Source organism: Pholis gunnellus, assembly GCF_910591455.1.
Source record: "Pholis gunnellus genome assembly, chromosome: 13".
Taxonomy (NCBI): Eukaryota; Metazoa; Chordata; class Actinopteri; order Perciformes; family Pholidae; genus Pholis; species Pholis gunnellus.
The window spans coordinates 6,281,310-6,294,682 of NC_136540.1; the positions used below are offsets into that span (position 1 = coordinate 6,281,310).

Sequence of the window (13,373 nt, forward strand, 5' to 3'; positions counted from 1 at the left end):
TAAAACATGGTTTAATCAAAATCATGATATTGTTTGGGGTTTGTTTTATGATAAAAAGGTTATCCACGGCACCAGCTTTTATTCTGTTCGGCGCACAAGAGAGAGAGAGATAAAGTCAAGTTTTCACAGTAAACTGTATTGTTATAAGTATTTTACAGAAAACATTGTCCCTGGTGCAATTCAGTATTGTTCTAGGTTAAGAATCAATATCAGAGATATCCTGATATTTAGATCTTACATTGCCCATAATGCAACTTAATAGTGTCTTTCATTAGACTCTTGCCTCATTAATCCTGCACCATCAGTTTGTTAGGCGGGGTTATGTTTTTCATACTTTGGAAAGCTCATTCCAGAGCTACAGAAGACATTATACAAATACTGTATTTTCACAGGATAAGTAGTACTCCCCATGATGAGTAAACTGAATCCTGTGTGTTAAATTAGTGAAGTTCCCCTGGACTCGAGACCAAATGAGCAAAATTAACATGAACAAATAGTTGTTTTTAGATCATACATAACAAACAAAGGCTTTAACTTCCAATTATATTTATTTCATTGTTTGATCAACACCAATGACGTCATGTGCTATCACAACAATGTACCGTTCTGCATGTTATTTTTAGATTAGAGGAAGAATGAATTTCTTTCCTCTGCATAGAAATTCTCATGAAAACAATACAGCAGTTTGATGCACACACTACAGAAAGATGACAAGTTAAGGAAACCTTTATGAGAATCCTTTAGTTTGTCAGCCTGTTGGTGCAAGTAAATACATAAAACAATTCATGTCTGCTACAAGAGAGCAGAATTGGATCATAATTTGAAAATAAAGAGTATCATTCTTCTCTGTGTTCACATTTTACTACAGCACATGTGAAATACTGTATAGTTGTTGGGTGTAGAGGATGTTGCTGCAGTGCAGTCATTAAGAACAATATTACTGGTGCAACTGCAGCAAATGAGGTCAAGGATGATCAAATAATGACTAACATACAGTAGGTTTATGATGAATTAGTGGATGAAAGAGCAGCGCAAACCTTTGCTGACAGTGAAGAGAAACCTGAGCCTTAGTTTCATCACAGTGGTTATCTCTGTGCTGGAGGTTGAAAATAGAGGATGAGGATGGTGGTCAAAGACCTCAGAAAAAAAGCTAACATCTGAAAGTATATATTGAGAAAGGCTGTGTGGGGGCCGAGGAAACACCTCTTGGAGCAGTTAAACTTGGTCTGTGCTGTTTAAATGGTTTCCTGGGACTTGAATTTAAAAGCCATGACGGGACTGGAAGAGTCAACAAATTAAACGCATTTAGGTGTGAATAACACCGAATTATACATTTGAAGCCACAAGCAGTAAGTTCAAATTCACAGTGGAACTTTTCAGATGAACCCTAACCAGGAGTTTGGGGACACTAAAGTGTAAGTGTAGCCTTTATCTATAATTTGTAAATGTAATTTAGTAACAATTCAGGTGTTAACATTAAAATTAAAACATTAAAATTAAAACATTAAAAATAGCTCTATTGTACTTTTACTTAAGAATATAATGTAGAGGGGTAATTTATGTATGTATATGAGCTTCTGACGATAACATTTGTATGGAAATAAGTCACATTTGTATTGCTTTGTATGATAAAACATCCTGCAATGCCACAATGTCCCAGTGAGGGGCGCTACGTGTCACGGTCCTGCTCTATCTGCCTACAAGTCCTGACGGAGGGCACACATAGCCCGGGGCCACTTTTCCCGTCTACCAAAGCAAGATGGCAGCTGTTGTTGAGAATGTTGTCAAACTGTAAGTGTTGGACTTTTCTACACACCTTTACACCTAACCAGTCGACTCAAACCGCGGTCACATCACAACAAATGTACGTTCGTACAGCCAACGACCGCGTCACGAGCTAGCTTACCACCATTCCCTCTGACTTAGTGAGGTTAGCCAGCGTCGGACCGTCGTGTGTGTGTTCACATCCTGGAATGGAAGTGTTAAGTTAGCAGGCACGCAGATGACGATTCTAAAAAATAAAAACACGAATCACGAGGCAATGTAATAGAACATGCGTCAATTTGATCATGAATGTATTTATGAAGGTAATACGGTTACTCGTGTCTTGCTGGACAAACGGCTACCGCGGTGCTAACGTTGGTGAAGTACAGCAGCTAGGTGGCTCTCGCGCTAACGAGCTGTGGCTGTTAACGCAGGCTGGAGTGCTTCTGGGCAGACTAGTCCACAATGAATGAAAGAGTGGCCTCGGAGATCACTCCTTCCATCTGGGGACCAAAGAGTTACAGTCACTGTAGCCATTACATTTATAATGAAGTTACTCCGGACATTATTACAGTTTATAGTGACTCCTACCCACTTTGTAGTAAACCGTGCTTCCATTTCCGTTGACTGTGCGTAGATGGTCATGTGGTTGGTTTGAGACGTTTAACGGTAATTAACAGCTTTTGGCTCGTTACTTTGGTAACGTATGAAAACATGAAGCTTATGTTAAGATGCTTAACTTTTTTTTAACTTCTTCAATGGTTATTTAATTCAATTCTGTCTTAGAAATTAAAACGGTAGTAAGAAGCCTCTTTCTGGTTTAGTCTTGACGACATAGCATCACAGACCGATTTACAACATTATACTCAACTATTACATCTTCACGTTAGACTGAATAAAATAGTGAGATGTGTCTTTAAAGTTGTACATAAGCATGTTTGTCTCACTTAGCTTTCCTATGAGGGAATAAGCTCACAGCCCTGTTTGAGTCTATTTATGTTGAAAACACATTTGTGACTGACTACCACGCTCTCTGTTGTTGATGTACCAACAAAAGAGCACCTGTTGTTGCACTCGATAACGAGTTAGTCTGAAGTAAAGAAGTCTCGTGAGTGAGCGAGCCGTCTCCCTAAGGTGGCAGCACAACAGAGAAAGAGAACAGGCTTTAAACTGACAGAGAGGTTTAAAGTAAGACTGCACTGGTTTTGAATTACCCACACCTGCTGATTTCTTTTGTGTTTTTGAGTATAAATAGACTGAATAACAAGCATCTGGCTCTGGTTTGTGGCGTCAGGTTGGGAGAACAGTACTACAGAGACGCCATGGAGCAGTGCCATAACTACAATGCCAGGCTCTGTGCCGAGAGGAGTGTCCGCATGCCGTTCCTCGACTCTCAGACCGGTGTGGCTCAGAGCAACTGCTACATTTGGATGGAAAAGAGACACAGGGGACCAGGTGAGACACACAACGTGTAGTTCAAATGCACTGTACGCCCTCATACAGGATGTTTTAAGGCCCGTGTCTAGGGTGAAGGATTTGTTCAGAGATTTACTGAATGGATGAATGGAGAGCTTGCAGCTAAATGTGCTCTCTTGGCTTTCAATGAGAAGGCCAATTGCGCTAACAAGCTTTTTGTCCGTTTCTCAAAAATGCTGACACGTTCTGTGTTAATATAGGTCCAGTGTTATGTAGACGGGTTTGCTCTGATCCCTCAGGCATGGCACCAGGGCAGCTCTACACCTACCCATCCAGGAGGTGGAGGAAGAAACGGCGATCTCATGCTCAAGAGGACCCGCGGCTTATCTTCCCTCCTGTCAAGTCAGGTATCACATCATTCAGCTCAGCTAAACTCCGCTCATTCTCTATTTCATTCCGTCAACCTTCAAGAAAAGCTATACAAAGGCTATGCTTTCCTTACATTTAAGAAAACAGAAAAATAAATGTGTTTTGTGTTTTGTTCATAGAGATAGACGTAGGCGTGAAGAAGGATGCTCTGTTACCAGCGGATGGCAGCAGCCTGGAGGCCCTGCTGAAGGGGGAGTCCGTGGAAAAACGGACCACCCCGGAGCTGCGAGGGTCTGAGGAGGATTCCAACCAGAGTGACTACACCGGAGGCCTGAACCCTGCTGCTCGCATTAGAAAGGTTCTTGTTTTCAGCTTAAGATATATTTGGAGTCAAGAAAATTGTTTTACTTTTCTTTTCTTTTTTTCTCATTGCCTCAACATAGAAAGTCATTGAGCCAGATGACTTCCTGGACGACCTGGATGATGAAGACTATGAGGAGGACACGCCTAAAAGAAGAGGCAAGGGAAAGGGGAAGGTAAATAATTGCAGAGTGTGCGTGAACACACTCTCAAGAGTTCATCCCAGCTCTTTGTGTGTGTGTGTGTCCGTCCCAGACTCTTAATACAGCCTGTGTTCCTCAGGGTCGAGGAGTGGGCAGTACCAGGAAGAAGCTGGATACGGCGGCACTGGAGGACCGAGACAAGCCGTACGCGTGTGACAGTGAGTCCTGATGGGGGAAGAGTAGAGCATGTGAACTCGGGGCCAGAGCAGAGAGTCCCTGCAGATGTTAATAGCTGTAATTTTTGTAATCTAATCGAGCAAGAGTCCTCATTCTTTATCGCCTTTTATTTTCATGCTCTCCCCTTTCTGTTCATGTTCTCCTCCATCTTCTTCCTGCTCTTTGTTAGCCAAATCTGATATTCATTAAGCTAGTCCAGACTCAGCTCTATTGTTTTGTTTGTCATCGTGATATCATGCATTTCTTGAACTTGTGGGGGGAATGTTTCTTCCACTTCTTCGGTGTTGTCAGCCTATGTAGATGTACTGCTTGATGTTTTTGTTTTTTTCCTGAAGCATTTCACTTTCAGCTGCAGGTCTCAGTAGGGCAGCGCTGACTGACTGATCCTCTGTCAGTCTACGAGCCCATTTCTCTGAGTCTCTGTCTGTCTTCTTCTCCTTCTCTTCTCTCTTTCAGACACTATCAAACAAAAGCATATTTCAAAACCTTCTGAAAGAGGTATATTTCTCTCATTCCTTTGTACCCCTGTCTGCCTTGTCTTTTGTCGTCACTGCCTTTTTTTTTTATTTTCTGTCCATGTAGAGTTTCTCTCTGTGTACTAAATGTGATTAACTAGATTTAGAAAAGGTCAAGACCATGTTATTATACACCCCAATTAAACTGTAGTTTACATTCGGTCAAAGGTATGAGCCCTCTCAGTTTACAGAAGATTAGCTGTGATCCATGAAAGTATCAGTTTCCCTTCAATCTGGCCTCGCTTGTCCCACAGATGTAGATAAGCTAGAAGCTGGATCCTGCTGCTGTTTTTCTTTCTTTGTCTTTTGTCTCGCTTCTTGATGTGTGCGATTTGACTGCATTAGGTGTTCCTTGCTTTCCCCCCCCCCTTTATTCCTCTTCACCACCTCTGCAACCTGTACAGTCTCATTCCATGTTCCCTGGTTTGGAGTGAACTTCTGTGTGTTTTGAGTCTGTTGGATGCTTCCTTTTCTTTTGTTTTTTTCTTTTGCCACTCCACACAATCACTTCGTGACTAGCTGTGTCTTTAGCGATTTTGCTCGGACGCTCTGGAGATAAAGCTCCTTTTAGATGACAGATAAAGAAATAGGACATTCGCCTTTAAGGGAAATGAAAATGAGACGAAGTACGGAAGTGAAAGAAGAAGTAGTTTGTCTTTTCTTATCTTATGACAAACCTCACACACACCCTGTGGCGATGGCTGCACACAATCCCACTGATGAATACGATTTTAAATTCAGGTCAGAAACATTAGTGACACCATTGATTATAGCAACTTTATTTTGAAACACTCAAAATGTCATGTTGAAAGAGATGCATGCATGAAGTGAAACGCAATTAAGCGATTTAACTTTTTAGTTTATTTCAATTTAACTTGTCAGCAGTCAAACACTGAAGGAGTTAAAACCGTCAGATCAGCCGACGTGTGGCGCTTACGGAGTCTGAGATGTTATCTTTCTGCTGTGCCTGAAGACATGGCTACTGTAGCTAAGAGGATGTGATGACGCATGTCATTGCCTCAGAGCATGTTTTTCATATCCCCAAACTGCCTCGTCCTTCTTCATCTTTCACTGTTAATATATCATATCACTGTGGTGATCCAGATACCAAACAAAAAGCAGAATATCACAGAAATATGTCGGTTCTTTAAGTGATTTTCACTGATCATCAAAGACGATGAAGTGTGTTAAATTGTACGACCGTGTGTTTCAGCTTAATTGCCTTTTGTCCACACATTCTTCTTCCTTGTCAAATGCTACGTTACCCATAATGCAAATCTGCTGACAGTTCAGTCAGAGGGGAACGCCAGCCATCAGCGACTCAGGTGACATCACTTGAGGCAATTTATCAGAGTTCTTAGCTAGTGTTGCTCCGATACCGATACAAGTAACGGACATGCCTCCGATACAGCTTTAAATTCTGGATCTGGTTGTGGCGAGTATGTGAGTCTATGCATCTAGCCGATATCACGTAATGAAATCATTTATCAGCTTAAGTATGCTACATAGGAACAACAACAACACGTGTCACTCGCTACCCGATCTGTACATCCTGCCCTATCGGTACTGCGCATGTGCAGCTCTCAACGGCGGTGAAACGTTTTGAGATGGCTAACTCTTTGAAATAATGGCAATACACTGATATCGGATCGGTACTCAGTTATCAGCTGATACTCAAGTTTAGGTTTGGGAATCAGTATCGGGAAGGGAAAAAATCTGTAGCTTAATCCAACGTTTTTCTGTAAACGGACTTAAATGTCTAAAATTGGTGCAGTTCCCCTTAAAGGCACAGAATAGATATTGCACAGATCTAAATGATCTAAACATATGAAGTCAGATTATATTTGCCATTTATGATGTGTGTAGATAAATCCTTTTAGATGTTTACTGTTATGTGGACGTCCTGGTCCCTGCTGCGAATACACCATGCACCGTGTACAGTTTCCCTCTGATTCACTAGATTCTCCCCGAAGTCATTGCATCATCCTAAAAGACACGATGTACAACACTCTGGACAAAAAATTCTTCTTTCTTTTACCACTGACTTTGTATTACTTGGACTTTACTAATGTATTCTCTGTTTTCATACACGTTGTGTTTTCTGGTTTTGGTGGCAGTTTGTGGGAAGCGCTACAAGAACCGTCCCGGTCTGAGCTACCACTACGCCCACTCCCACCTGGCTGAGGAGGAGGGTGAGGAGAAGGAAGAGATGGAGATCAACGAGCCTGCATTGCCGCAGCCCAATGAGCCTAAAAGTAAACGTAACATCTTTCGCTGTCCTCAGAGATTTCGCCATTGGATTGCTGAGTTCAATGTCTTAGAAACTGAAACACTAATGCTCCTTGGATGTTTTCATCTTGTTTCTCAGCTCCCAAGAAAGGCCCAGATGGTCTCGCGTTGCCTAATAAGTATTGTGATTTCTGCCTGGGAGACTCCAAAACCAATCTGAAGACCGGCCAGTCAGAGGAGCTGGTGTCCTGCTCCGACTGCGGACGCTCGGGTACGTTCTGGAGACACCTGGCTGCTGCAACAGGAAATGTGTGCAGCAAAGTGATGTGTATAACGATCGTTATTTTACACGCAGGCCACCCCTCCTGCCTGCAGTTCACTCCTGTAATGATGGCTGCTGTGAAGACGTACCGCTGGCAGTGCATAGAGTGCAAGTGCTGCAACATCTGCGGCACCTCAGAGAATGACGTAAGTTCACCTCCATTCAGATTTTCTTAATGTATTGTAGAAAGCTGAAGTCTGCTGTTTAACGTGTTCTTGTTTCTTCCAGGATCAGCTTCTGTTTTGTGACGACTGTGATCGAGGCTATCACATGTATTGTCTCAACCCACCCATGGCTGAACCTCCAGAGGGTAAGATCACTACCTGTGTAAAAAAAACAACAACTAAGTCTGAGTTAAGTGTATCAAAAACATACCTTAGTGACAGGGATGTAGAACTAAAACTACTTAGTTATACAATAGTATAAAGGTGTCATTACATTTGTATGTAAATCATGTAGAATAAGTAAACAAGTCTTCTTTAGGCTCGTGGACGTCTCTGACATTAATCGATTTTTCTCTGTTATTTTGGCCCTCAGGGAGCTGGAGCTGTCATTTATGTCTGGAACTTTTGAAAGACAAGGCGTCCATATACCAGAACGCCCCACCGTCATGATGGCTGCCTCCCCCCGTGCACACACACTCATCACTCAACTGTCCCGCAGCAGTGTGGTTTACCCTTCAACATCAAACGTGAGCTCCCCTGACGAGCTGCGCTCGGAGGGAGTGTGTTCAGAACAGACAATAAATAGGGAAAAGGGATGTTTCCCTTACCAATCGGCCCTCACGTTGCTTCAGATATGACTGTTACACAGTTCCAAGCTCAGATACAGCCCCGTTGATTTTTATTTTCATCTCTTTTCTACATAGCCAATTTGAGCAGTACTGAATTTCACAGCATAAATAGACTAAATCTGACCTCCCATTCAGGTTTTTTACACATACAGACATAAAGTTTGCTAAAACCTTCTCTATCCTGCAGTGTACTGATTTTATGACAAGAGCTGAAATAGAGCTTGTTTGAATCAAGTAGCATGCCAGTGCTTGCTAATCGTAAAAATAGATTTTATAATATTTATATATTTCTATGGTATACAATAGTGTTAAGTATGTACAATTTGGAAAGAAAACAATGGTAATGCAATGGTCTTTTTATTAGTGCCCATTTCATCATGATGGAAATATCCACAACCACATGTTCTTTTATGGCACTGCTGATATTTGGGGGATCTGCTGAGACTGTAAAGGATTTTTGCATCTTATCCACTGCCACTGGCCACACAGAAACTTCAGACAAATCAGGCGCTATGAATAGAAACCCTTACGTGGCTCCCAAGGCTGAGGGACTCGAGGAATGGCAGGTTAGACTTTAGTCTGGTTGTTGACTCTTGTGTGCTTAGGGCTGATGAAGCAGCACAGCGCTCGAGAGGGATGCATGACATAAAAGTGTGCATGTTTTAATCAGGCTTTGGGGCCTTTTTTGACAAAGATGTTAGCTTCTTGGCATTAGACTGAAATATCTTCAATCTGCACACCTGGCCTTTGTTAGACAGACAATGTTTTTTCCAGTCAAATCAAAAAACGAATCTTACTTGCATTAAAAAAAAAGCCTCTGTTGCTGTGTTTTAGCAGTTTGCTCATCAGCACTATATCCAATATCTGTTAATTATGTGACACCATTAGATTATTTTAATGTAACTGAGGACTGGGTAGCCTTGTAAATGGTCCCTTGATGACGATATAAAAGCAATACAGGAGCTCCTGTAGGAGGCTGAGATGACGGGGATTCACGGCAGAGTCTGTTGAAGCTCTGTTGGCAGATAATGTGGAAAATGCTATGACAGATAGGGGACTGTGGCAACAAATATGGATGACTCCATATTGTAAAAAAGGAAATTATAATGTGTATATGTATAATCCTATGAAGAACTGTTCTTTTTGTCACTGCTTTCATAGTTTTATTATGCAATGCTAAAAGAAAAGGTCTGGTTACTTTACCTCAAACAGTATTTAAAGGGTTGAGACGTGCTGTTGCTCGATGGGACAAAGGCAGAAGAATACATAGTAATGACAGCTGCAGTGTCTGCTTCAATAGCTGCATATTCTACAGGTAAATAAGTGCATGCTCCGTAATCGTCTGCACTCTCATATGCTACGTATCCGTCTCAGCGTTAGGCCGGCAAGGTGTTGGGGAAGTGGCGCAATATAAATTAACCACGCTATCATGCCGTTTTATTAGCCCACTAACAATTACTACACAAGTATAACTTTGGTTTATTTTCTCATCACGTTTGAACTTGGTTACGTAGAGACGGTGGCTACTAGAGTACTTTGCTGGTTGTTTTTGTATTCATGGATGATGTTTGCGTACTTGATGTGTGGGACATTTTGGGATACACGCTCTAGTTAATCCTGTGATCCAGGTGTCAACTGTGCTGCTCTCTTCCAAAGCTCAAAACGAGAAGCAAAGCCCATAATGTGATTAAGAGACACATTCTGGAGCTGCACCTTTAACACTGGATGGTTAAGTAAGGATGTACTCGGTATCTACCTTCTAGGCTAAACTCAAGAGGCCATGAACAAGAAGGAAGTCCAACTGTTGTCATAATATATTTTTTATATATAAATAAATCTCAGATTATGGTTTTCTGGTCTCGAGCTTTGGGAGAGAAGTGTTCATCACGACAAATGTTTAAACCAAGGTCACAGGTTTACATAGTAGGTGATTTATCTTTGGATTGTGATGGAATGTTTTATTGTGCAAAATTTGTCTTCAGGAAATAAAATACTAGGCGCTATAACCTGCTGATGTTCTTTTTCTCTTCCACAATGAGCATTTGAGATATATGATAAATTGGGATAACAAAAATATTGACAAATCTCATAAGCACATCGAGATGTCGCCCTTTTTGTTAATGATCGCTGCATCAATGCTATACAAACTTGTTAATTAGTGCCCAAAAATGACTCGATGAGTTCCCCAATGCTCCATTCTCACCTACTGTGCATAAAGAACGAACAAAATATTCAGTTCAGGGTCTGATTACTTATTTCATTTTCATGTCACAAAAATGATCAAGAAAAAAACTAAGCTGAATGTGATTATTTTCACTGATTGTGATTTGAAGTATTGTAGGGAACGATAATCTTTACACAATTATTTTTATAGAAAAATATAAAAATGATTATGGTGTGATTTTTGTGGGGATCTGTACCAACATGTGTGGCCAGGACATCTCTGCAGCATGACTTATTAGGGCCCGAGCACCGACAACGTTGGGTCCGCGAGGTCCCTATTGTATCTGTAGGAATTATTCTTCTTCTTCTTATTCTCTCCAATGAAAAACCGTTTAAGGGTATCTGACATGTCCGCAACCTCCCCATATTTGGCGAGCATATCAGGACTGCGGAAAATTTTGATATTTTATGGGTCCAATGCTCGAGCATGACAAAATGACTCACTAGCGCCCCCTAGATGCTAGAAAGGCAAGCCCCGACAGCATGTATGTCCAAATTGCTTACAATTTTACAGACATGAGCAACTGAATGAGTTCTACAAAAAATCCTCTTGGGACCCTAAGCTCCGCCTACCAAAATTTTCCACCATTTTGAATTTTGTAAAAAAAAAAATAATATTACTTCTGCTAGACCCTGGGTCTGATTGGTACCAAACGTGCTGTGAATCATTATTGGATATATATCATCAACAGTTATGAAAAGTTTGTTGATATCTTATTGCATTACGAATATATGGACCAATGAATTTCATGAGGAATTGGCCTTTTACAGCAATATATATAACTTCAAAACCATGCGGCTTATCATCACGAAATCTTTAGCATATGTTCACATTGTGTCCTGTAACATACCCTCAAATTTTTATTCCATACAACCTCTAGGGGCCGATGCAGTAATACTCTCATTTCTTTGCATTTTGAGGCTTTTTTCATTGTTTTCAGGCATTGTACTTTAACGAACTCCTCCCACAGAATTCATACAATCAACTTCAAATTTGGTCAAGATGATCTAAAGACATTAATGATGAAAAGTTACTGAAATGGTGTACTGACATTGAACGACCTTCGTTTTATGTGGCGCCCATGTCAGGCATATTTCGTGCCGTTCGCCATGAAAGAGGAAGTTGTTGTAACTACAAGGTACTTTATTCAATCTGCCCGAAACTAGTTTTGCATGATGCTGGTCCAGGCCTGAACACATCTCCATGCCAACATTTTCACAAAGTCATAGCGCCACCTACTGGCACAAGGAAGGTGTCATAGGTGATGGAAATAAATATTTCATATGGCTTTTTGGCTGGACCCTTTCAAACAAACTGTGTTCAGTGAATTATGTGCAAATGCAGTAAAGAAAAGAATTTAATGATGAAACCCAATTGTGTTTTTTTCAGTTTGTTCTACTGGGGTTAAAGTCGAAAAACAGTCCAAAAAGTCATTCAATCAGGAGAGACTTCATTAGAATTTCACAATAATTTATTACACATTGTACAAATGTGAATAGTGCAACGTCTTTGGCGATTGGACTCCATCCTGAAGGAAGACAATCGATGTTGATGAAGGGAGTTGCTGCGGAGTTATAAACAGCATAGTATAGGATGTCGAAAAAAGTCATGAAAAAGTCAGTGTACCATGTCGAAAAGTCATAACTTTACTTAAGTTACTTTATTTTTAAAGTTGCTTTTTTAGTTACTTTACTTTTAAAGTTACTTTTTTAGTTACTTTACTTTTTTAGTTACTTTTAAAGTTACTTTACTTTTAAAGTTACTTTTTTAGTTACTTTACTTTTAAAGTTACTTTTTTAGTTACTTTACTTTTAAAGTTACTTTTTTAGTTACTTTACTTTTTTAGTTACTTTTAAAGTTACTTTACTTTTAAAGTTACTTTTTTAGTTACTTTACTTTTTTAGTTACTTTTTTAGTTACTTTACTTTTAAAGTTACTTTTTTAGTTACTTTACTTTTAAAGTTACTTTTTTAGTTACTTTACTTTTAAAGTTACTTTTTTAGTTACTTTACTTTTAAAGTTACTTTTTTAGTTACTCTACTTTTAAAGTTACTTTTTTAGTTACTTTTCTTTTTTAGTTACTTTTAAAGTTACTTTACTTTTAAAGTTACTTTTTTAGTTACTTTACTTTTAAAGTTACTTTTTTAGTTACTTTACTTTTTTAGTTACTTTACTTTTAAAGTTACTTTTTTAGTTACTTTACTTTTAAAGTTACTTTTTTAGTTACTTTACTTTTAAAGTTACTTTTTTAGTTACTTTACTTTTAAAGTTACTTTTAAAGTTACTTTACTTTTAAAGTTACTTTTTTAGTTACTTTACTTTTTTAGTTACTTTACTTTTAAAGTTACTTTTTTAGTTACTTTATTTTTATTTGAAAAACTCTTATTCCGTATCCCTGTAGTGTTGATTCAGAGTAAGCACTGCATTAATTACAACACCTTGCACATTTGGAAAACCAAAACTACACATATCTTTAATTTCAACCAACATATAAACAGTACAGTACACTACCTTACAGGTTTGGCGAATAGAAGTCTGTGTTCAGTGCATAATGTGCATGGCATGGGAGAAGATACATTCATCACCAGGTTGACCACAGCTGGCCGCTTCACTCCTCTGTGTCGGAGCTGTCTGCTGCGTCGGTGTTGTGGGTCAGCATGTAGTTGTCGATGGAGGGGCAGTTGTGGATGGAGTAATGCAGACGCTCAGCGAGGATGGCCTGGCTCGTGTAAGGGGGCAGGCGAAACAGGAAGAAGCAGGTCTGTGTAGTAGGGAGGCCGTTGACGGGCTGTAGGACATGATAGGGGGAAAAAGTTTAGTAGTTTGTACTATTGATATGTTTGCCCTCGTCAACAGGCTCGTTATTTCCGTTAGTGATGACCTCACCCTATCAACCTTGATGATTTGGAACTTCTGCGTGATATCAGCTGGGTTGGAAGGCAACCTGGACCGGCCAGAGACGAAACGGAGGAAAAGCACTCGCTCCTCATTGGTGAACTCC

At 40.1% G+C, this 13,373-nt stretch overlaps 1 protein-coding gene across 4 annotated transcripts; it reads left to right on the forward strand.

The window, feature by feature from the left end:
- The first annotated feature begins 1,749 nt into the window (after window positions 1-1,749).
- Window positions 1,750-10,148, forward strand: dpf2 (double PHD fingers 2). Of its 4 annotated transcripts, none has more exons than XM_079172143.1 (12): window positions 1,750-1,791; window positions 3,059-3,219; window positions 3,441-3,587; window positions 3,729-3,907; window positions 3,993-4,085; window positions 4,192-4,270; window positions 4,746-4,787; window positions 6,922-7,059; window positions 7,173-7,304; window positions 7,389-7,501; window positions 7,584-7,665; window positions 7,893-10,148. In XM_079172143.1, the coding sequence occupies exons 1-12, from the start codon at window positions 1,760-1,762 to the stop codon at window positions 7,967-7,969; spliced, it is 1,275 nt and encodes a 424-aa protein (XP_079028269.1). In that variant the 5' UTR covers window positions 1,750-1,759; the 3' UTR covers window positions 7,970-10,148. The 4 variants fall into 4 exon arrangements, with proteins under 4 accessions (XP_079028269.1, XP_079028270.1, XP_079028271.1 ...); XM_079172144.1 differs by having other exon boundaries at window positions 3,480-3,587; XM_079172145.1 differs by lacking the exon at window positions 4,746-4,787.
- Window positions 10,149-13,373: the final 3,225 nt, after the last annotated feature.

What these genes read in the sequence shown, in the direction of transcription:
- dpf2 (XM_079172143.1), top strand. Translation starts at nt 1,760, where the DNA reads ATGGCAGCTGTTGTTGAGAATGTTGTCAAACT. An exon ending in GCAGCCCAATGAGCCTAAAA is followed by an intron (nt 7,060 to 7,172) that starts GTAAACGTAACA and finishes CTTGTTTCTCAG; the next exon opens with CTCCCAAGAAAGGCCCAGAT. An exon ending in CTCCGACTGCGGACGCTCGG is followed by an intron (nt 7,305 to 7,388) that starts GTACGTTCTGGA and finishes TTTTACACGCAG; the next exon opens with GCCACCCCTCCTGCCTGCAG.